General features: G+C 42.7%; 1 protein-coding gene across 1 annotated transcript; it reads right to left on the bottom strand.

Moving 5' to 3' along the window:
* Positions 1-662: 662 nt before the first annotated feature.
* On the bottom strand, positions 663-21881 carry LOC140307321 (calcium/calmodulin-dependent protein kinase type 1D-like). Its single transcript, XM_072386144.1, has 11 exons — positions 21767-21881; positions 11036-11167; positions 9996-10070; positions 8004-8142; positions 7465-7591; positions 7143-7218; positions 6018-6130; positions 4544-4622; positions 3764-3851; positions 3453-3615; positions 663-2455 (listed from the first exon to the last, which is right to left on the bottom strand). Exons 1-11 carry the CDS (start codon positions 21859-21861, stop codon positions 2301-2303), a joined length of 1242 nt encoding a protein of 413 aa, XP_072242245.1. The 5' UTR covers positions 21862-21881; the 3' UTR covers positions 663-2300.
* Positions 21882-24026: the final 2145 nt, after the last annotated feature.

Here is a 24026-nt window from a genome sequence, read left to right on the forward strand (position 1 = left end):
CAAAATAGGCCCAAACCATGATACCACCACCTCGAGAGGTTATTGCACACCTTGCCCTTTGAGAGAGCTCAGTTGACCGACCACTCCTAGGATGCTAGCATTGGAAAATTAATTGAATGAATTTATACACAATCAGTTTTTGTTTTTGTAACATTAGATAATTGTCCTCAATAAAACCAACAAAACATTTATCTACCTTGTTGAATTGGGTTCTCTTTCTCTGCTGAAAGAACATGGCTGAAATTCGGATGATGTTTTAGGTCAAATTCAAGCTGAAACAAAGAAAATCCTCAAATGTTCGCAAACTTTCAAGCACCACTTTTATCTCACATAATGATGCGATTTGTGTTGGGGGTCCTTTAGAGCTAGCATGCGTTAGTATGTGAAGTTATTATATCACACGTAGCAGCATTGGTCTGTATAAACTAATATATATTTACTCTATACTGTAAGTAATGTGTGAAAACTATATCTTGATATTTACTCCCCGTCAAAGAAAGCAAAATAACACATAAACAGCTTTGCTTTTTCGTGTGAATCGACAACTTCAGAGAGCAACATCTGCAACATGTGGCCTGAGAGGTTTTCAGTGATTCATATTTTGATTTTCTTTTGACGATTTCAGGGGAACAGAAAAATAAAACAAACGAGACCCAAGCAAATGTTGTAGAGCTCTGTATTTACAGTAAGTAGTATGCTCAAAGTCCATTTGGATATTCACCACATTTTTATATAATTCAAAATGGCATGCTCTGGTGGAGCGTTCCTTTATTTATTTATTTTTTTTCCACATTCATGTTCAGTGACTGAAATCAAATAGAGAGAAAAAATACAAAGACAGATCCCTTCTCTTCTCTGCGTGAAAGTCTCTTGAGAGTGAGCGGGAGAGAGAAGGACAAAGAGCCTTTCTGCTAAATTCAACAGGCTGGTACGAAAGCACAGTGATTAAACACGGAGGCGGCTGAGCTGTTCCCAGAGCGGCCACTTCATGAGCGGAAGCAGAGCACGATATATCAACTACTCAACTGTACACAACTGATCTGATTCTGCAATGGGAGCAATATTAACCAGGATGCGTTTGCATTCATTTGTCATTTTACACTTTGATTACAGACATGAATGCACACATCACTGGTGAGCACAGTCTTTACATCCAACAACAGTTCAAGATTTTTTTTTAAAGGGAAATAGTGTCAAACAATAATGGTTTCAAAGTAAGAAAACATATAACCCAGTGGCACATCAGGATAATACCGCGAGCAGTATTTGAAGGTTTAAACTTTTCAACTATTTGGATGAAAACAGAAGTGTCTGATCACACAGAGGTGTTTGGTTAGCTTCATGTTCACGTCCCTGCAGGTCCCTGAGAACTGGTCATAAAGCAACAACCCCTGACGCCCTCCTGTGGCCGTGGAGGACTTCGCAGCCACGTCAAATTGAATTCTTCAAATAAAACAGCAATTACAAAGTCGACAACTATTAGATACTGTATTTCTTCATCAGACAATGAGATAGCTTTAAATCCAGTCTTATGATACATTTACACATTTCAGCGAGTGGTATTCTTACAAAAATCATAATATAGAATAGGAAAATAAATATTCCAATACATAAGTGCAGTGCACCGGCCCTCCCTGCAACCACAGCCATGACTGATGCAAATTCTCCTGTTTGGATTTCACATCCGCACACTACAAAGCAAAAACACAACACTGACTGTCATACGGTTGGAAGTTTCAACGCTGTGAGCCGTTGCAGCAAACGCCACAGCAAATTTACAAGAGCTGTCCGAACAAAGAGAAGTTCAGAGTGCAGGTGATGTCACAATTATTTACCACAGCTTTAAGCTCATATTTCACTTTCATAACAAGACTCCACGCAATAGTTCCAGGCAGATATTTACACAAGGCATACAGCTGAACGTCCTATCAGAGTCAAAACTGATAGCAGTTTCAATTACGATTTTCCTTTAGTGTGGCACCTCACACAGCAGCTGCTTGTCTGGCAACCGTCAACTCCACAATTACAACTTCAGGTGAGTCTCTCCCCCTTTGTGCTTCCAGGTTCTGTAGGACAGTGGGAAGGGAAGCAGGGGGTGGGGGGTGCGGCGCTGAGCCATGCTAAATGGAGCCAAGCCAGCACTCCTGAAATTCCTCCCGTGTTTGACAGAAACATATGGGAGGTGGCGGGATGGGCAAACTGGGCAACGATGTTGAATCACGAGGCCTGAGGCGGATTTTTCTTTCCCCCTCGTTTCAAAGCTCCGTGGTCTCCCAGCTCACCTCCCGCGGAACCTGGCGTCATTTAGTCCCAGTGTGGATGACGGTAACAGTGGAAGGTCGTGGACGAGAGGCCTCAGCCGCCGCCGGTGGATCCTCCCGCGTGACAGGAGCGGCGGCATCAGCGTCCTGATTGTGCACTTTAACGGCAGATGGCAGAGGAGCTATGGGGGGACCTGTAAGAGAACGCAGTTTCAGCAAAGAGCTGAAAATCCTTCTCTAAATTATCACCAAGAAATCGCATATAAAGACCTCAGCTAACAGCGTGTTACTATGTGGTTTAATAGCGGAGCCCTGCAGCTTTGGTGCAATACTGAGTTATGGATTAATAGAACACAAAAGACACAGCCATTATATGTTTTTGAAATAGCATAAAGACAACATATCAAATTAACTTTAAATGTTTTTTATTTTTAATTTATGCATTACTCAAAAAATAAAAAAATTTAAATAAAAACAAACCCAAACAACTACTTAAATCAGCTGACACTATACTTCGGTATTAAAAAAAGCTTCTCTTAAAGGCAAAGAGACCCTAAAGATGAGGAGAGCTTAGCTAACTGTCAAAAACTGCACGAACAAATGGTTAAACAATTGAATAATTTCTTAACATAAAATTAGAAAGCGTTTGACTAGTCATCATTTCCCCCTATGAGGTGTGTGACGTTAACGGATTCATCCACCTGTTTAAGTGATTAAAGTCATTCAACCATTCACACACATGAGTCACTTCTCTCTGGGTAATAAATCAAATGTGTTATAAGACGAAAGCTTTTATAGAGTCACAGTTTTTTCCAAACAAGCCAAATCACCAGAGCAATTCATACTAAGCGTGCCAAACGCAAACTGGTTGTGTAAAACACAGCAGAAGTGGCCTGATAAAAAAAGAAGGCTTTTTCTAGATTTGTAGGTTTCTTGAACAGTCAGTGTTTTACTCATGATGGTTTAATTGCATTATCGTTACAGCGTAGCTGTTATCAACAAGAAAATCTATCTGCAGCGTCACTGCTGTGACCAAAGTGCGCAGCATGGAAATTTAGATAGAGCTGAACAGATCGAGCTGAACAGATCGAGCTGTTAGATAAGTAACAATAGGAGATGTGGTGTCCTCAACATTGTACACTGTACTAAATGTTACATTTGTGATGGTTGAGCATCTGAAGTGTCACTTACGGTCCTGCATGGAGAGCGGGGCGCAGTCCACAGACTGGCTCTTGGCTGGGGCTCGGCTCTGAGGGCTCGGCACCGAGTTGGCGCTTTGGATGCTGCTGCCAAAGCTGGTGCCCAGCTGCAGGCGCCTCATGTGGCGGATCACAGCTGTTGCATTAAATGCTTGCTGTGCAAAGAGGAAACAGACAAATCGCTAGAGAAAAGCAAACCATGGCATGTTTTCTGCCATTATTACTCCTATTAAAACAGAGTCCTGTGTGTGTGTTTTTGTTACAGTCTGTCAACCTCGAAAGGCTAAAGTTACACGCGCTCACCCTCCATTTGCTTTTGGCAAAGTTTTTCCGCATCTGCCGGCTGACTGATTCATGTATGTTCTTGCAGAGAGCAGTGTCTCCAGCAATCCTGAAGAAAGAAAAAGTCAAAGTAACCATTCACGCATGACAAAACAGCATTAACCAGATGATTTATGTTTGCATCAGCCACACCTGAGGAATCATCCTCATGCTGTTTTCCTATTTGGTCCCAACATTTACATTTACTCCGCGACACCCCTGATTAATAGGCTGCTGTTTCTGCAGGAGTTATTGTCACATTCATCATAATATCTCTTTATGAAACCTTGACGATGAAAGTCATTTCTCTCCGTTTCGACACCCGTTACTGATGTCTGTATGAGATGAACCACCTGCTCGCGACCCAAAATGCCCATTACTGCCAATGGTAATGGGCATAATGCTGCCACCTCAGCTTGAGACAGCAGCCCACGCCAGCGCGCTCTCATTAGCGCTGACGCAGGCCATGGAAGACGTCCCAGTTGTTCATTAAATCTTCCAGATTCTTGAAGGATCCTTCAGCAGATCAGCCACTAATTGGCAGACATTTATTCAGCAGATTTCTCTCCGAGGGCTGGCAGTGCCCAGCAGAGGTGGGCTCGCGGCTCGGAGCCATGGTGACAGCTGACAGTGGGAGGACAAGCTCTCCATGACAAATGCGTAAGCCTGTCAACCTGCGTCACACTGCTGTGTAATCGCAGCGCAGTGTGTGGTTCCCTGTGATTGTCTGCTTGTGGCGCAGTGTGGCGGTGAGTTCCTCACCAGGGGTGCTGAAGAGCCTGATCACACGTGAATCTCTTCTCAGGGTCCTTCTCCATTAGGCAGTTGATGAAGTCTTTGGCTGAGGAGGGAAATGAAAAGGTCAAGAGCACACCCAGCTGAGAATATGATGTACACTCTGCAGCCCTCATGGATTCAAATTCAAAGGCTTGACTTCACCCACAAAGAACTGTGCCACTTTTTTTTTTTCATAATTACATTGAGAGACTTAATCTTTACTTTCTTTTTAAAAGGAGGAACAAAAATGCTGCGTTGAGATAATAAGTACAGGCAGATTGCCAGAACAATCTTCTAAAAACAGCTGATAAAAATTCATGAGCTTTCTCATTTTCTGCTGAATGCCGGCCAACAAACTACAGCACAAGGAGAGTGAAAGCAAAAAGCAAAGGAAGTTGATGTGACTGACAACCGAAACACTTTGCTGCCCACAAACAACACAGGTAAAGCAAGAAAAACAACCACTAATATCCAACAATGATTGCTGATTCTGTTATATGAAGACATTTAAGTCAAAAGTCTTGTCAGTTTGCTGGTGTATTACAGTCAAACATTTCCACAGAATCTCTGGAACCGTGTCCCACTGGAACTGAGAACTGTAGCCCACAGTTTTTTTCAATCCGATTCTAATGCAAATTCTTTTCATTGCGTCTCATCTGTGCCTATTTATTTATCTTTGTTCTGTTTGAACTTTGTATCTGTTACTGTAGAGCTCTTTCTGACATCTGCTGTCTCAAAAAGTGCCACATAAGCAAAAACTTTCCTTTAATCCACCGAACATTTCATAAATCTGAGAATATGGACCAAGATGGAGAAGATAGAACTGATTGCACTTTTGCTTCAAGGAACAAAGTCCACGTAAAACAAAAGTCCCATTCCACTTCACTGGGACTCAACCGGTTGTTGCTGTTGCTCTGATAAAAAGCTGACATTGGACAAATTATTAAACTATGTGTAAACCTAAGCAGGAAAAACAAAATAACATGAAAATAAATAGAATTAAGTTTGTCATTCATTCATCTTATTGTCTGCTGGTGAAGGTGACCATCTGATCTTTTTCACCAAGTTTCATGGTCGCCTCCAGAGCGCTCAGGAGCCACCGCTGCCTGTGAGTTGGAGGTTTAATGTTTGATGACCAATTTTTCACGAATGTGATTCTGCAGGGTTCCATGACTCAAACAAGGTTTCAAAAGCTTTCATTGCAGCCAACTGAAGTTTGCTTTGACATTCAAAAATAGGAAGTGAGGTCATATGTCAGCAATACTGTGCTGGAGTAAAAACCCAATTTGAGACGTGGATTTGGAGTTTTAGTTGAGAAATAAGCAATAAAGTCTGTTCTACCCCATTACTGCTGATAGGTTCGGGATCTAATTAATCTGCAGAGTACTAAACTCTTTATTTCAACACTGTTTAACAACAAACACACGTACACACACACACACACTATGTCATAGCTCACCAGAGTCTGATATGTCATCCCAATATGGTGCGTCAAACTCGTAGTCCGCCTTGAGAATCTGCTCAAAGAGCTTCGAGTCGTTCTCGTCATAGAAAGGAGGGTAGCCACAAAGCCTGCGAAGATGAAGTTGAATGATTATGCAACCGGCCGTGTGAAAGTCATCATCCTGATGATGTTAGAAACTTTAACCATAATCTAAAAGGATTTGCCGGGACCTAATCTTATTTACAGGCAGTTTGATTTCTCCTGTAGCATGCCACTGGAGACAGCTCAGAGGGATTATCAAGGACACTAAGAGGGGCAGAAAATAGCACAAAAGCAATCCATTTTCATATGATATGAGGGAAAATGGGCACGTGAACTGCAGATAAAAATCACAAATCCATGCTGTGCACTTGGGGCCGTGCTTTGGATTATAATACGGTCCAAATTCCTGCAGGCAGACGACTCATTTATGAGGGTAAAAGAAAAAACTTAGTTTGAATTAAGTTGAATTAGTAGCACGTAACAAAACCAGTTGTTCTTATTTGGCTAACGAGTGACACCACATTGCTTAATTAGGTTGGCGGCTTTATTCAACAGTTGCCTTACAGGCTCTTTATTCCGTCAGGCTACAGTCTTGACCCTGCAGTGTTGACTTAATCTGCAACCTGGATGTGATTTCACAGTTAATGTTTGATTGTTTTAGACCGTGCTTAATTGGTCCTGAAGATGATGTACGTAGAGACGTGTTGCTTATTTTACTGATGCTGTCTGAGCTGCTCATTCAAACTTTGTTCATCCGTCTGTCAACAACTACTCCGGCCTACAGTGAAATATCTAAATAACTGACTCGAGTGAAATATGAAACTGACAGACAGCATATTGACAGGAGAGAGCCTCACAACTTTAATAATGCCTTTATTTTTCATGTGGCGCCTCTGTCAGGCCCAGTGTTTGATGTGACTTTGCTTGCAAGTTTTCATTGAGCTGTTGGTATTTTGGTTTTGACATTTTTGCTCTTTTTCCAGGTCAAGAGAGAAGTTTTTCTTCTTTTTTTTTCATATGGGAAGAAACATTTTCCTATTTAACTTGAGACTCTATAACAAAAAGTGAAGTAAGTTTTGGTGAATTATAAGTACTTACAGGATATAAGCGATGACTCCAATGGACCAGCAGTCCACTGCTTTACTGTAGGGCTTTTGTGCTAAAACCTCAGGGGCTGAAACAATGACATTTTTTTTTAATGAACAGAAAAAACTAACAAAGCAAACCATTTGCCACTTTTCACTATGACTTGGAAGCCAAAGAAGAATGTGAATATTTGGTGGACCGCCTGCAGCAGATGGCTATGGTTAACCTGTGGCTACAGGCAGATTAAACTATGCCGTGTTTAGCCAACTAGAGTATTATCCAATTATCTCTGAGTAACTTTCCACCAAAGTCGTAGCGCAGTTGGCATCCTCACCCACGTATCCAGGAGTCCCACAGGCCGTGGCCATCACGCCACCTGTCCCTTCCATCTTTGACAGGCCAAAGTCACTGATCATGATCTTCGAGTCATCGTGAGGACTGAAATAAAGCAGGTTCTCAGGCTGAAAGTTAAAAAGGAAAAAAAACAGAGTCAAAACATCTGTTTGTGATTGCTGTTCATAATATTTTGTGTGTGTGTGTGTGTGTGTGTGTGTGTGTGTGTGTGTGTGTGTGTGTGTGTGTGTGTGTGTGTGTGTGTGTGTGTGTGTGAGTGGACTGATGACCTGGACCGTAAAATGTCAGACGATGGATTTGTCTTTCAAGAGCTTTCTTGGCTCAGCCATGAGGCTTCAGCAGTTTACAGAGAAGGAAAATCCTTGACATTTAACCTCTTTGGCTGATTACTACCGAATACGGCAGCACCCACACAGGTTAAGTATCAAGGATTTGCCCTCTCTTGTTGACTGAAGAGGAGAAAGTTTTTCAGCAGCAAATGCATGTTTGACTATGGGCCAACATTCAATTCTGCCGTACCTTTAGGTCTCTGTGCACTATCCCCATGGAGTGTAGATAGTTGACTGCATCCAAAACTTGCCTGATGAGCCGACTGGCATCCATCTCTGTGTAGAAGCCCTTTTCTACGATGCGGTCAAACAGCTCACCTCCAGACACCCTGTAAGCGCGAAGACCAGCTGATAAAATTCCGATAGAGGTTTATCTAAGACGCACTTACACAAAGCGATAACAAAGTAGCAGGCTGTGCCTCCACTGAATCTGTTTTTGCAGGAGATTGTGTGAGGACTGACTGGGATAAAGGTTTCTGCACAATATATTCCACACTCATGTTTGAGTGTGGAATATATAGTGCAGAAACCTTGAATGGGTTTGAAAATGTTCCAAAGCGCACTGTACAGCTTCGTTCCCCTTCAAAAAAAAAAAAAAAAAAAAAAAAAAAGAAAGGTTTGACAAAAGCATCTTTGAGTTTTCGCGCCTGCACTCAATCACAGAAACAGCAACAAAGCCCCCCTGAGTTCGGCATTTTACTGCTGGCTGTTTAAACCACGAACAGCCTGTATTTAAGTTGTGAAAAAATCCACCGCTTTCCAAGAACTTTTCTTTACAGTTCTTAAAAAAAAAAAATTTTTAAACAAATGAATAAATAAAGAACGTGCATTCTATTTCCAATTTGTTTCATAAGAATAAGTCAGCTTCTTTTTAAAAATCATACTTCTGGTCTATATTTTTCTGAAGTACCATGTCTTAACAAAATAAACATATTAATCTTTTTAAGAGCTCAAAATAAGGCAATTATTTTTCTTTTACGTCACGGAAGGCCTTTTGTAGAATTTACTTTGACGCAGAGCAGTGTCGTGACATTAGTCAGTTCCTCTGAAATGTCATTCTTCCAAAGAGCGTTCCTACATCTATGAAATGTCATCATGACATCACGTAGTTAAGCAATGTTTGGCACTAAAGCACCAGCCATTCTCAACGACTTTAAGCTACAAAAAGGCAAATACACAATACATGACTCATTAAGTTTAGCATCAAGTGTAAGCTTGTGCCTGCCTTCACAAATGACTTGCACTTACCATTTATATAAGAGACTTCGAGGCAACATTAAACACCTTTCAGAGAAACGGAGAGGGCAGATAATTGCTGGCGAAATTGCTGGTGCATTAGTCACAAACACTGAAATGATGTGGGCAGGTCAAAGCTATCAAATTATGACGACATATTCTGTACACAGGAAAACGGTAAAGAAGCTGCAGCTAAGCATACCCCCTCATCAACAGTGAGTGAAAAAAGTATTCAACAAAATATCTGTTACATGACTAGATAAAGAGAATACAATATTTTTTGATAGTTTAATCTAAACACTGTTCTAGCTTCCGTTTCTGTAAGGTTTCCCTCCTAAAAGTAAAGTTTGGCCTCGTCGGTCAGCTGAGAAAAGAGGATATGCATCGTAGCTACTGTTGTATCAGCAGCGAACAACTGTGCTAAAACAGTTTTATCAGAGGTAAAATGGTGTCATGCTGGTGATCTGCCACCTTTAAAAGGACTTCCACTGAGAGAATTCATTTTTTCTCATGTATACGGTCAAATAGCCAGCTGAGCCTGGTTAGCACAAAAGGAGATGTGAAACCACAAAAGCCCACAGCTATACAGCATAGCTCTGTCCTGTTTGAAGGTCGAGATCCAGGTGAAATGACAACGCTGGCCACATTAGCAGCGTGAAGTATTCATGGAAGTGTATAATATTTTGATGGAGCGGTCATTTGTTTTAGGGAATGTATATGCTGAACTATCGTTTGGCTCGGCGCAGTGACATTGATTGCATAATTTATCCTCACTACACACATTATGCTGCTGTTCAAATGAGGACCGAGTCCTCTTTAGAACATCGCTGCATTCAAAGTTGCCTCAAGGACATTGCAGACACTCGCTCAGGCTCGGAAACACAACATATTATCAAAACTAAAGGCCAAGAGCTGACCTAAACAGACAGCATCATAATGTACTTACAGCTGCATTATGAGGTACAGGTGATTCGAGCTCTCATAGATGTCCTCCAGAGCCACTATATTCTCATGCTTTATCCTGAGGAGGAAGAAGAGAAAATTTACTTAGTTTGGTGCCCGTTTCTGTTCACTTCATCACCAAACACATATGTGGCGCAGTTAGCCTTCCGACAAAATGATTAAACAATGCCCTGCCAACTGAAAGCAGAGCCTGTGTTTTTATTTTTAATTTTTTGTTGTTTCTCAATGATTGGGTAAGAATGCAGGTTGTTCTTGATGCACAGGAGACAGGGGGGAGGGGAATACTATATGGTGGAAATACTATATGATGGCTGAAGATATCAGGAGTCTTGATCAATTACCCAAGGTAAGGTAATGTATAGTTGACAAGATGTCTTCTAAAGGGCTGGTAAGGAAAAGGTAGAAGTGGTGGAAGAGGAGGAGGAGGATGAGGAGGAGGGGGAGGAGGAGGAGGGGATACTCTCAAAAGATTAAACCTTCACAGCTTTGTACTTTTCCAAGTGAGGAATGAAAATGACTTTGCAGTTTGAAGACAACTACAGAGCATAAAGAGAGGGAGAAACAACTCAGAAAGCAAATGAGAAACCATGAAAGAGAGAAAAAATGTAATTTGTCAAAGGATAGCAACTGTAACCAGGCAACTACACCCAACCACTGCAATGCTGACTTTTAGAGTGACTGATAACTGAGCTTCTCTGGGAATTCACCCGACAGGCCCTGGGGGAGGATGGAGAGTCACCTGGTGTCAGTCCAATCCTATCATACCCATGTGTAACAGTGTGCGTGTGTGTTTGTGTGTGTGTGTGTGTGTGTGTGTGTGTGTGTGTGCAGGTTGATAGATGGGATTTGACGAGGCGGTCACTTAAGCCTGTCAATGACTGTTAAATAAACTGGCACTAAATAAACCAGCCAAGAGTAGTGAGAGCAGAAGAAAGCACAAGCTTCCCAGAGGATGATGCAAGGCGGTGACCCTTTCTAAAAGCGCTGCTCTCCTTCTGCACGGTTCAGTCATGCGGTACATACTTCCTGAGGACAGCGATTTCGTTTTCGATACTCGTCTCCTTCCCCTTGAGCGCTTTTTTGGGGATGCACTTGATTGCCACCATCTTCCCCGTGGCCTTTTCCCGCGCCATCACCACTTCAGAAAACGCACCGCTGCAAGAAAGAAAAAAAAAAAAAAAGAAAAAAAGAGAGGCATATTAGTCCTGCTTTATATGAGCTCAGACAATATTGACACATCGTCAGTGAGTAGAGAGAGGACACTCAGAGGCAGACAGGCTAGAGTACACAAACAGCATATTGTGAATATTTACTGAGAACTGGCAAAGTCCATGACTGTGGTCAACAGCCTTCTGTGTAGACGTACGCTTGGAGCTTGTGCGCAGCCAAAAGCACGGCAAACACTTTTAAAACCTCTAAAAAAACACCCATTTAGGAGAGCTGATAGTGCCTCTTCCTCTGCCATCTGCCTCCATGCTAAACAAATACGGAATTAAGGGAGTATTAGCTCAAGCAATCTGCATCTGTTGCTATGATACCATGTAGATAATAAATCTTGCTGAACAGGCAGAGTGATCCCCCCCCCCCTTACTTGTTTTCATTATTCACTCTTTTCCTTTCATGCATCTTCAGGATGGCTTGATGTCATCCTGAAAAGAACTGATTATCTGAGACTTTCTGGGTCATGTTCACCAAACACAAGCGGCTAATATGATCTAAAGGCCTTCAATAATCCACGATTGACAGATGAACTCTGGAGAAAGAAATGATCAAATAAAAAAAAAGAAGCTCCTTCCTTCCTTCCCATTTATTTGAATTTCAAACAGCTGATATAAGGCTTTCTTATGTGCAATGCAAGGTACTCTGATCAGCCACAACATTAAAATCATTGACAGGTGAAATTCAGTCACTGTCTGAGTTAATATACTGGAGCGCATGGATCAAACTGTAATAGACAGAGGTTTTGTGGAGTGAAAACTGATGAATCTGTGTGCCTGAGTCACGTTGCTCCAATCCAACAGAAGAGGTACTGCAGCATAGCTCACTGAAAGGAGAAAACAGGCCGTGCATCAAACTGCAGACCAGTCAGAATTACCACACTGAGCCTCGTCCTTTGCTCAAAGCAGCTTCAGCGGGAACATGAGCATCACAGCAGGATCATGAAGCAACAGAGGGGGACCTGGTCTGACAAGCCATGCCTTCTTTTACATCATGTCTGCCAGGTGTGAGCGACAGCAACATGGGGAAGAAATGGCAGCAGGACGTGCCATGGGAGTAATGCTCTGTGGGGAAAGCTTGAATTTTAATGTGGATGCTACATGCTTTAAATTGTACGAACAGGGATTTGAGAAGAGAGACGAAGGAAGCACCAGCGATACTGGTTAGAGGAGAGAAAGCACAGCGTGGGAGAGGATGCGGCACCTCTGAATTCTGAAAGGTCACCTGACCCATGGCCATTTACACTAAGAGGGATGCAAACTGCTCTTCCCTTGCCCTCTTTTCGGATTAGTACTGGAGGAAGATGACCAGACTGACACCACAACAGGAAGTTCTCACAGGATGACACTTCTTTCCTCATGAACCTTATCATCGTGTGAAAATCCCTCCTTACTAAAAATGTAGTAAGTATTCACTACTACAAAGTCTGTAATGATAGAAGAGTCCAGATTTTTCATGAAACAAAAAAAATGCTTCGCTTTAAACTTTTCACAGCTTTACTCATTGAATTCTGGTTTTTTTTATTCATGTTTTGCAGACTGTTCCAACTTTTTAGTCTTTGGGGCTGTTCATAAACCCCTTCATGGCTGTGGTATTCACAAATATTTTGAAAAACATGACAGAGATCAAGGTCATGATTTGGCCTCTATATTCCCCAGATCTCAGTCTGGTCCACGAAGTCCATGTCACGATGAGGCTGAGGATAAAGATCAGTGTCTCCATATAGCTTAGAAATCCAGAAAATCCAAACATGTCAGGGCACCTGCGTTAGGCAAGTGTTGTACAGTATTTTTAACTAAACTTGCATAACTCACCTGAGAGGGTCTGTTTGGTTCTCAAATAGTAATCGGTTCCTATCAACAGGCTCTCAACTCATCTCATTCGGCTGCTGTATGTCGTACAGTGGCCATCAAATCCATGCTAATCCCTCACTTCTCCATCACACAGAGGGGGAGGGTTAATCAGAGCCACGGCACACAAACAGTCCATGCACAAAGACACCACCTGGCCCCAGGTGTGACGAGGGGAAACACTCACTGCAAATAGAACAGTGTGGGCTTGGAGCGGAAGAGGGCTTGACCAAGACGAGGACTTGACCTCATTGTGACATATAATATCTAAACGCCATGAGGGAGCTGGTGCGCTACTTGCTGGCCAATCACAGCCCCATCTTCACACTGCAGCTTTTGGTGTGAATACAATGAGCATAATTCCTATTCAGATACATGCCGCACATTTGAACAGCTGTGTGGACGCTAGAAATAGTGCAAAATTCCTCAGCCATCTGCACGCCGGGCCTGTCAACCACCTCGCGAGCGTGTTCCCCCCCCCTCAGAGCGTGCTTTCTGCAGGTGGAGAGACATAAAGCTCAATACCACAGGAAACCTGCAAGCTCACTGAAAGGGTGAGAAGCAACATTTACTGACAGTTCACCACACTGACAGGCCGCAACATCACTTCCTGTGAATGACAACATGACACAACCCAGAGCCGTTATTTCCCTCACTTTGTCAAAGCAAGAAGCCCGACAAACTGTGCTTCAAGCTCCCGAAGCATTCAAGCTCTCGCGCCATAATTCACTAGAAAAAAAAGGGGTGTTAGAAAGATGCATATGGTAGCGCAACTGTCCACACTCTTTTCCACGTGTGACATTTAATTAAACATCAAAAGGTTTTGAATGGTTGGTAATGAAGACAAGCAAAGCAATATTCAACACCAGTGTGTTATTTCCATGTACAACACAACTCATTTAGCCATGACAATAATTGTTAGCAGCGGTGCAACAGCAGTGGAGGAGCACACAGTGATGAAAGAACGCTCCATCTAAATTAGACCCTTTATTGGAGCTCATCTCAACGCATTATGCCTGATAAATGTGACCAAGTGGCTAAATGTTTCTGACCCAGTGCCACAGACGGGCACAATCGAGTCAGCGCACTCACTCAGCCGGATGAACAATAATAATAATTTAATCTAAAGTTGTTGTTTTTTTCCCCCAGAGTGGCAGATCTCTGCGCTCGCAGCTCTTGGATGTCACTATGAGCCGAGTGTGACAGCCTGCAGTCACACAACACCACCACACAATGTGCAGATAACTACGCCAAAATGGCTGACTAATGCGAATGTGGGCTGCTCCGTGTCTGAAACCGGCGCCTGATGCTGCAGATGCAAAGTGAGCCACATTATGAAACAATCATCTTGGAAACATTTTCGAGGCTGTGACCTCGGCTGCTTGCTCTGAACGATGCAAATGAAAAAAAACAAACCGTGAATGAAGCGCAGAGAAAGTTTTCTGATGGAGAGTGAGGGCCTGCTTCTGGATATTCAGAGGCGGTGCGTGTATTGTGTGGCTGCTGATCAGTCACACGGAATCATCTTGTGTAAGATGCATTAAAGCAGCTAGTTATGCAACATGATGGAAAAGTCGGGACTTGATAATCCAGGTAGAGCTACCGGCACTGTGGTCGGCTACGGTCAAAGTCACCGTGCAACAGTGCGGTGACATTCGTGTTTATCCTCATCACATATCACCATAAACTGAAGTATAACAATGCCTGGCCAGCAAACAGTTAAATATTTGCTGTGCAGTGGCAGAGAGGGTGTGAAGCATATTAAAAGAAACAGTTTAACAATGCAGCTGTAAGATAGTGTTGTGCTGTGACAGATAGAAAAAACACCTGGGTACTAGGAGAGGTATTCACAAGGTAACCATCATGAGCATTACCAAGTCTTTATACACGTTTGTGACTCCTATAGTAATCAGTCAACTGTGTCTTGCTTAATTAGATACTAAACAAAGATGTAGGTTATATAACAAAATTTTACCGCTGTAATATTCATGATGCTGTTATAGTTGTCGAAACAGCTCATGCATGGCAGTTTAATGGAATGAAGTATTAACATAGAGTTTGGTATTTTGCTCATGTTTATGACTGGTTGTGTTGTCTTGGTAAAGGTCATCTTGTCATAACACATCTCAGATACTGTGAAAATGCATAACAGTGACACTGCATTCATAAATGAATCCATGTTCATCACAGTCTCCCTGTTTGTCCCTTCAGATCAAATGTTACAATGTCCACCAGTAAGACCTGCCAACCCGGCAAAGTCACAACATGCCCTGCGAAAATCAAATTCTATATTTTTGCTTGGAAGTTCATTCAGTTCAATCTGATCTGACACTCGAGATCAGATCGGCTCATACCTCACCATTACAAAGTTTATCGCCATTACCAAACCATAACAATCTGGTTAACCGTTTCAGAAATTAAACCTTGTTTTTTCAGCTCCAAGCTCGTTAAAAGGGACACGTTTAGGTTTTTGGCACCAGATGACCAATCACGAACATAGATCTGGAGCCAAAACAAGAACAAAGACTTAATACAATGCTGGCTAAAAGGAACAGAGTTGGAGCAGAGAAATCAAGGAAGGGAAAGAGAATTAAATACACAAATAAATGTGTGAATGTGTAAATTGACAGGCTTATCATATCAAAGCAAATATCACTGGCAGATCAAGGCATGAGGATATGTCATTTAAATGATGTGTGTGGAGTATTCTAGTGGCATGCAAGACTATTTTTAGCTTTATCATTTAAATGTTTTCTTTGAGAGTATAAAATTGAAAACAGTAAACAGACCTACTTCCTACTGCCATAAGATCTAAAGCAATAAATATAGAAAAACATGCGAGAATCAGAATATACTAAGAACATATTTTATTGTCAAGTAATTTTGATAAGACAAATTCACATATCTTCCAAATTTTACAAAGCTTCCATCAGTCTTTACAAATCACCGTTGCTTTTTTTTCACCCCCATTTTCTAAATTATCAGCTCATCAGGGTGTCCTCTTTTTTTATATTTATATATATATATATATCTTTTATCTAAAACCACTTTTGTAACACTGAAAGCCCACAGTTAAATCTGAAATCACCTCACTAAGCCACAAATCCTGCTTAGCAATACGGGCTCTTGGCCGCAAACACCACTGATCAGGTGCCGCTCAGTTAAATCAAGTCCACCGATAGAACCGCAGCGAAATACAGCAGCTCTCACAGTCCCAACTGGAGCTGGGAGCCATCATCATTATGCACACAGCGGGGCCCCAGGCCACTTTTGTGGAATGCGCAGTTTGCCTTCATGCAGTTGATCAAACAGAGAATAATGGCCAGTTCACAGGCTGATAAGAGCGAACTAAACTCCTAAAAATACAGGTCCCTGCCAAATATTCCCCTGGAGCTGCAGATAATGTTGTCTGAAGCCAACAAAACAGCCTGTCAGAGAGACGCAATCTTGAATTATTCCAGTACGGATGATTACTTCCTCCTGTGCTCTGATATAGTGCAGTGTTGTATGCTTCAACGCTAAGTACAGAGAATGGCACACCGAGGCTCTGCGGGCATCACTACAGCCAGAGGACCATGAATACAAATGGAAACTCAGGTAATTACAATGCATGAAACCTGTTTCCTTCAGCAATGTAGCTGGAAGATTGCAGTGGTTGGAAGTCCTCTTCAGAGAGAGCCACCTAAAGACTTCCACCATCCTAGTTGCCTAGCTGCCATTTTCACAGCATTCGGGCGGTTTTCAAGGCCGCAACGTGAGCAGTGCTTCAGAGAAGGATCAATACACAAAGGCAACAGCAGCCACTTCAACGCAGGACACAGGAGTAGGGCTTTGTCAGGGAAAAGCTCTGATTAATAGCAGACTGTTTATTCATGACATTCAAACTCGGCAACTACTCCAAGGGTGGGAATCTGAAATCCATGACGGAGCGCATCAAACAAACACAAACAGATGCTGTTGCTTTAAGTCTTCAGCCCCGCGTGAAGGAAGACATTCCTCTGAATCATCTCAAAGTAATAAGCCTTGTTCTTTGGTGATCAAATACACCAAATAAAATAAGTAAAGTATTTAACCCCTTCAGTTATGGTAAGCAAAAGGTTTGGGTGTGTCCGGTCAAACTTTTTCTCACTGCGAATTTTTAAGTAATGCTGTTTTGACAGCAAAAGAACTGTTTCAACACACTTTGAAACGATCCGCTTAAATAAGGAGTAGCGTGTTTGCCTTCAGTACTCTGTGGGCTACAGTGTACACAGACTTTGAATTACTACTACCTCCTGAGCCCAAAAGCTCCGACAACACGAGGAGATTGCATTACTCCACATCCCTCAGACTGTGGTGGAAACCAATATTTCTGCTGATCACAACTTTCTGGGATCATAAGCCTAGTTTATGATCCCAGACAGCTGGACTGAAAGTGAGCTTGTCATTTTCAGAGCCTTGATTTGAGACGTTACGGTCGGTAAATGTGTTTCTAGAAGGTAAAAAGTCAGATGTGAATACTCCTACAGCTGAGCAGAGCACCTTCAGTGGAAATTAGCAGCTGCATCGAGTTGTGTTCCCGGTACATCTGCCCTGCAGGACCCTTCATTTAACAGGGTTTCCACTTGAATGATAGAGAAAAAAGTTGCATGGCACAAGAATATACCTGCAAAGTCATAATTCATATCATGTGTCATCGTGCCTTGATTTGCCAGCGATATTAGCTTTGAGATTGTAAGCATATCGATTTACACATTCACACTTTTATCTTCTTTGTTTTTGCCATTTCTTTCCTCCATTCTCTTCCCTTTCATCTACTCCAACTCTATTCCTTTTAGTCTCTATTGTACTCATTTGTTTTTTTATCAATAAAATAAAGACTGGTAGTAAATTAGCTATGGATCTTTAGAAATACTTTGCTTTGAAAAATACCAAGTAGTCACATGGTGAGGAAAAAGAAGAATCCTTGACAGAAAAAAAGCTGCATTGACAATTGTTTCATAATCGCGTTGCAATCCTCTGAATCGTAATCGAATCACAAGGCGCCTTGACACTCCCAACCTTAGTGAAAATAGGTTTAAAGATAAAACATTGTTCTTGACGTAATGGGCAACGTTTGCCTCCCTTCTTTCAAATATTTCATTTCATTTCATTATTTCTATAAATACGCCCACTCCCCAAACCTCCTACCAACAATCAGCAGCCACAAGCTCCTCTAAGCAGCACGAAAGCACTCTGAAAAGCATTGTTACAAGAAGTTATCAGTGCTTTCTGGCAACCATTTCCTAAGTTCCCCGTGTTATTAAGAAACGGCAGTTGAGCGGAAGAGGGAGGTCATGTTTGTGTGTGGAAGACCGAGAAAATGTCTCACGGGGCCGAAAGAAAGGCTGCTTAACTGCAAAAGATTTATGTGGAGTGCTGGCGAAGTGTTCCTCTGTTCAGATACACCCACACAAGTCATTTTTAGGTTTTATTTCAAAGCACCTCTACGGACAAGCAACAGAAATAAGTCGTGGCTACAAATGCTGTGATGGTCACATTCCATGTCAAAGCATCCTTCTTCATTAAATGAACAATAAATGAACGAATGAATGAACGAGATCTTCATAGAACACAATCAAACAACCCTTGCAGGTTTTGAAAACAAGTTTCATGGACTGATAAAGCCAAAGATTTTTTTTTTTTAAATCAGAATTTCATGAAGAAAAAAAAAAGCTTATCCAACTCTCAAGCATGACAGTGGCTCAATCATCCTATGGGCTTGAGTTGCAGCCAGTGGCAACAGTGAAATGTTCCCCGTGTACATTTACTCACTTTGCAGCAACAGAAATTTAAGCCAGAGGTGGCCGAGCTTTGGCATCCCTCTTTGTACTGTGTCAGCATCCTGAGTGATTACTCATGAAACTGACCAGAGCATGTTACATGCAGTTTCTTTGTAAACGTCTTAATAAAAATGCAGTTCAATCAAATTTCTATATTAAAAACACAATCCAACAACTGCCTTGAATCTTTTTTTTTTTTTTCAGCTGCAGGAAAAGTGGTATTGAAAGGCCAGTCTCAGTATCTCAAATTCTCTGAGTGGCAATCCTGCCCCAAGCCTTACATTCACAACACCCTACCTACTGGGATCTCTGAACATGCTTGCAGCTGGGTTATTTAATTTGCTTCCTCAGAGTATCAGCAGCTTAAGGGTCTGAAATTAGCCCCATGGCAAGACAAGGACTAGCATCAGTGGTAGAGATCTCATTAGCTCTACAGCAAGAAACACGTGGAACAAGTGCGGCCAAAGCATTAGTGCCATGGCTTCCTGTTCGAAAACTCCTATCAATATATAATTGGTTGACACACACACACACGCACGCAAACAGAGACAGATAAAGACCGATTTCCAGCAGCTGTTCAGATCGGTTCTTCTCTTTGTACAACATTCACCTTATGTTCACTTTATCTAAATGTTTTAGGGACAACAAACAGCAAAGTGAATTAATCTAAACAGCATTAACCTAAACAACTATGCCTCTCATATCAAAGTCAGCGAAGTGGGGTGATCATCCCTGTGTGTGGCATTAAATGTATACAGTTCACATAGGTAAAAGATATGTGAAAATATTATTTTAATCGTGATTTAACAATGTATGAACGGACGGGGTTGTCAGTTTTTAAACAGGCTTGATGAAATGAAAAATGAAAAAAACCATATATTTGATTTTTTTGAGCTTGCCCAAGGTTTCGTTTATCAAGAGAAATCTGCAAAGTGACTCAGAGAAAGGCAATAAAAAAAAAAGAAAACAGACAACAAAGTACCTCAAAACCGCTCTTAACAACAGAGAGAGTAAAAATAATTAGCGCTTGTCCTTGGGCAATGAATGAGCTTTCCTCAGCAGGAAGACACTGCAGAGGGATGAAGACACTCATGGAGAAAACAACTTTCAACCTACAGCTGACAGGTGGAGCAAGAAGAAAAGGAGGAAGAGGAGGAGGATAATCTGTCTCCTCCTTTGACCAACAGTCCTTCCTCTTCCATTTATAATCCCCAGGCAAAGCTGCAAGCTTGCTGGGCTTTTCTAGCCCAGGTGGCCTGTTGTGAACCCCGCTGTGCAGCAACAAGCCGCTCCCTGATTAAGACGTGGGAACAAGTCAACGGACCTCAATTAAAGTCAGCCAAGACAAGCACATTCTGTAACAATGTGTGACGCGAAGGCCGAGCAGTGACAGAGAGGATATGTGCTCCGGGTTGCTGTGGGTGAGGGAAGTGTGTTCCTCCAACCTGGCCATTGTGTGGACAGTAAATCACGATGATTCACTGGTGTTATTCACAGGCTCCTCACACATAAATGAAAGCCTTGGGGAAATCAGAGCTGCCTCCAGGTAGGAGTGTGTGCCTGATGGGTCAAACAGCTGAGGAGTGGAGTTTGATTTATGATTCACCAATCTGTATGAGGACTTTATGACGCTGCTCCTCAAAAAACAGCCGATTGAGCTGAACAAGATGAGGAGAGTCAAGAAAATGCAGATTATACAACAATCTTGTGAAAGACCGTCCTCCCAGTTGAACTGAAGCAGTGGCCAGCGGCCATTTTTTGTGCATCTCGACACCAGTTTCTTGAGCTAAATCAAAGAAAACAAACCTATCCCCTGAGGGAGACTCCTTTCTCTGCACAGGTCTTCAGAACATTATTCCTCTCTGCCAAGACTGAGCAAATGTGTCTTTGGGGGACCAAGTGTGCCACAACAAGAAAAGAGAGAGGGAGAGAGAGAGAGAGAGAGAGAGAGAGAAAGAAGGAGAATTACTCTATAAAATGTGTGATCCATCTAGAGCAGCATTACAAGACTGAGAGAGGGCACTACCATGTAACTTTTATTCAGGGAAACACTTCCATGTTCTCTGTCCGCTGCTGCAGAACTTCCTCGAAGAAGAAGAAGAAGAAGAAGAAGTAGAAGAAGAAAAGACATGAAACCAGGAAGCCCTAACAGCAGACCAAAATAAACTCTGGAATTTGTCTGCTCTGTGCTCCAAGAGCAAGAGACTAACTTCAGCCAAAGTGGTCCCTGAACGCCCCAGACAAGCCTGCTGCTGACAGAGGTTCTCACAAGTGTTTACTGTAGCATCAAGTGTCTGTGGCGGTGACAAGACTCCTCAAAGCCAGACCGTATGCTTCTCAGCTGTTTGCGGAGAACTGAGCACACAAAAAGTCATCGCAGATGGCGCCTGCATTTGCGGCTTGTAATCGCGGTTATGTGGATGCAAATAGGCCCCGCAGTGCAAAGCGAGCACAGTTAGATAAATGGCTGCCTGGATTCAGCGTTGAACTGAACCGCGGGTGGAATAACAACAGGCTGCAGTAGTTTGTGAATGAACTGATACAGCGAGGCAGAGAGGGGGGTGGGGGGGGCGGCATCACGCGTCTGCCTTCACATATTGTTATCGTGTCCAGTGAATGATCAATTCTCCTCACTGAGCAATTAACAGATGATGCTCCCGTATGGATTTAAAATGTCTGTTGCGGCGGACGGTAAGTTTGAAAGGCGCAGGGTGCGTCGAGCAGTTTTCAACAGATATTCAACAGCTGTCAGCCTGCTTCTCGTTTCCGTTCAAACGCAACAATGTGCCATTGTTTTTTTCTTTTTTTCTTTTTCTGACGCTACCGTGCACAACTGGCTGCAAAGTTTCTAGTCGCTCGCGAGGATGCATCGCCTTGGTACTTACGTGCCGAGGACTTCCTTGAAGTCAAATATGTTCTTGATGTCATCGACATGCTTTTTCCAAGACCCGTCGCTGGACTCGCCGTTTTCTTTCGCCATTTCGCACAGGGGGTGGAGGGGGAGTTGGGGGGGTGGGGGGCGGGAGGGATGAGGAGAGGCTGCTGGAGGAGCACCACGGTCTCACCCAGCCAAAAAAAAAGAGAAAGAAACAAAGAAATCTTATAAAAAATACAAAATAAAGAAAGGAAGAAAGAGAAAAGTAGTGCGCTCCTGTATGTTGCCGAGCTTCCTGTCTATCTGTCAGCGCTGTCTGTCTCGCAGTCTGAGCCCATGCATGCAGCCTGGCGAGCCCGGGAGGTTTGTCCTACCCCGAGAGGTTATTTGACTAATCTGGCTGACGTAGCGGATCCCGATCCTGAGCCTCCCCACTGTTCACATCACTGAACGGGGAAACACAGGCTCCCCCTCCCCTCCTCTCCTCTTCCTCCTCTTCTTCTTCCTCCTGCTGCCCGGGCGGGATTCACTCAGCGCCAGGCGGTGATGCTGTTAGCGGAGGTCGGGCTACTTGCAGGAGGATGACACTTGGCAGTCGAGCTGCTGTGCCATCGAGACGCATCGACCGCCCTGTGGTTGTTATAGCAATAGGAGGAGTGGGAGGTTGCAGCTCCCGCCTTTCAATCTGACAGTACATGCAGCAGTTTGAGTGTTCGCATTGCACCAAATCACCGGCCCGCTGGAAACTCTGCACGGTCTCAGGAACTGTCTCTGCTGCAATGTGCGGCCACTGGGTTTTTTTTTTTGTGTGTGTGTTTGTAAGGTTGCTGTACAGTAAATGCTCTCATTTAAATGTGCGTTTAAATTCAATGGCAGGGATGTAGCTGGGAATAGTAGGGGCCAATGATCAGCAGGTAATTCAGCCCCTCCCTGAGCAGAATTCTGATCTGATATTAATTCCCCATAATTTCCGCTATTACACAAAAACAGCCTTGGTGGAGATTTCCAAGTACCATTCCAGTTTACTCCACATATCTATTGTTAAGGGTCCAGTGCGTGGCATAGTGACATCTACTGGCAGCAGTGGTAGATTGCAGCCAAAGTAATTCCTCTTGGCACTGTGGGGTAACTTTAATCTTTGAAAAAGCCAGATTCTGATAACTTATTGGTATAAAATTCAGCGATAAACCGTCTTCCTAAGCACCTCTTTGCCAAAATTTCCCACTTGCAATTACAACTTCTAGATGAATATAAGTAGTTGAAATAAATAGCTCCACTTTACCACAGGTTTATTGGTTTATTCATGCAGTATCAAATAGCCTGGTAGTACAAAATTATATGCTTTTGGAAGAACTTGCAGAGGCACAAGAGATCAGCTAATAGATCTGAGCCCATGCAAAGCTGTGGCTGCATGGTAGGTAAACTGGAGCCGAGTAATGTTACTATATTAAATTCCACATTGCAACTGGCCAATATCCAATTTCTCATGTTCGTAATAAGCAAAATTTCAGGAAAATGATTTAAGAAAGGGCCAAAGAAATGCCTGGGTTTTCCATACGCATGGAGGCTAAGGGATCGGTGGTTTAGTTTAGTTTGGCATAGTGCGTGCACAAGTTTTACCTGAGCCTGCTCTTTCACACCAGGCAGTAACAACCCCTTCATCTAATTCTCAGCTTATAATAGTGTAGGAAACAGCGACAGCAGCTGCAATAAAATGCAAAATCTCCGCTGTAAAGCCAGTGCTTGGTTTGTGTGATCTGGACTATCTTATCTGGCAGTGTAAAAGCAGAGGCAAGGACCATTGGACCGTAATCTGAGCCTGGAGCCGGACAGGCAGACCAAGCCAGTCCCTCATTGGTCAAAGAAACGAAAAGCAAAATTAACTAAAGTCGCAACACAAACTTAACAGGTGAAGAGAACTCTGGAGCAGCAGAATTAAGTTTACAGAATGAAATAAGACTAGATTTCTGTGCAGACCAAACTTGAAATAAAACTAAAAATGGCATAATGAGTGCATTGCATATTAGATATATGAACCAGAGGAGGCTTTGAGGGAGGAGCTTCCTGGTTTTTGACATATAGCACCTAAGCCACAACTTCCTCTACGCCGCAACGGCCTGAATAAGTATGCGACTCCACTTTTTATCTGCGTGTTTTTGTTGCTGTTATGCAGTAAACGAGCAGTGCCCGAGTCCTGTCAGAGAGTACAAGTCAAGTATAAAAGGGGTGACAACTCGTATACAAGACAAACATGAGGCTTGGGTGTACAG

This window comes from Leuresthes tenuis, unplaced genomic scaffold (assembly GCF_036924035.1).
Source record: "Leuresthes tenuis unplaced genomic scaffold, fLeuTen1.0.hap1 SCAF_5, whole genome shotgun sequence".
NCBI lineage: Eukaryota > Metazoa > Chordata > Actinopteri > Atheriniformes > Atherinopsidae > Leuresthes > Leuresthes tenuis.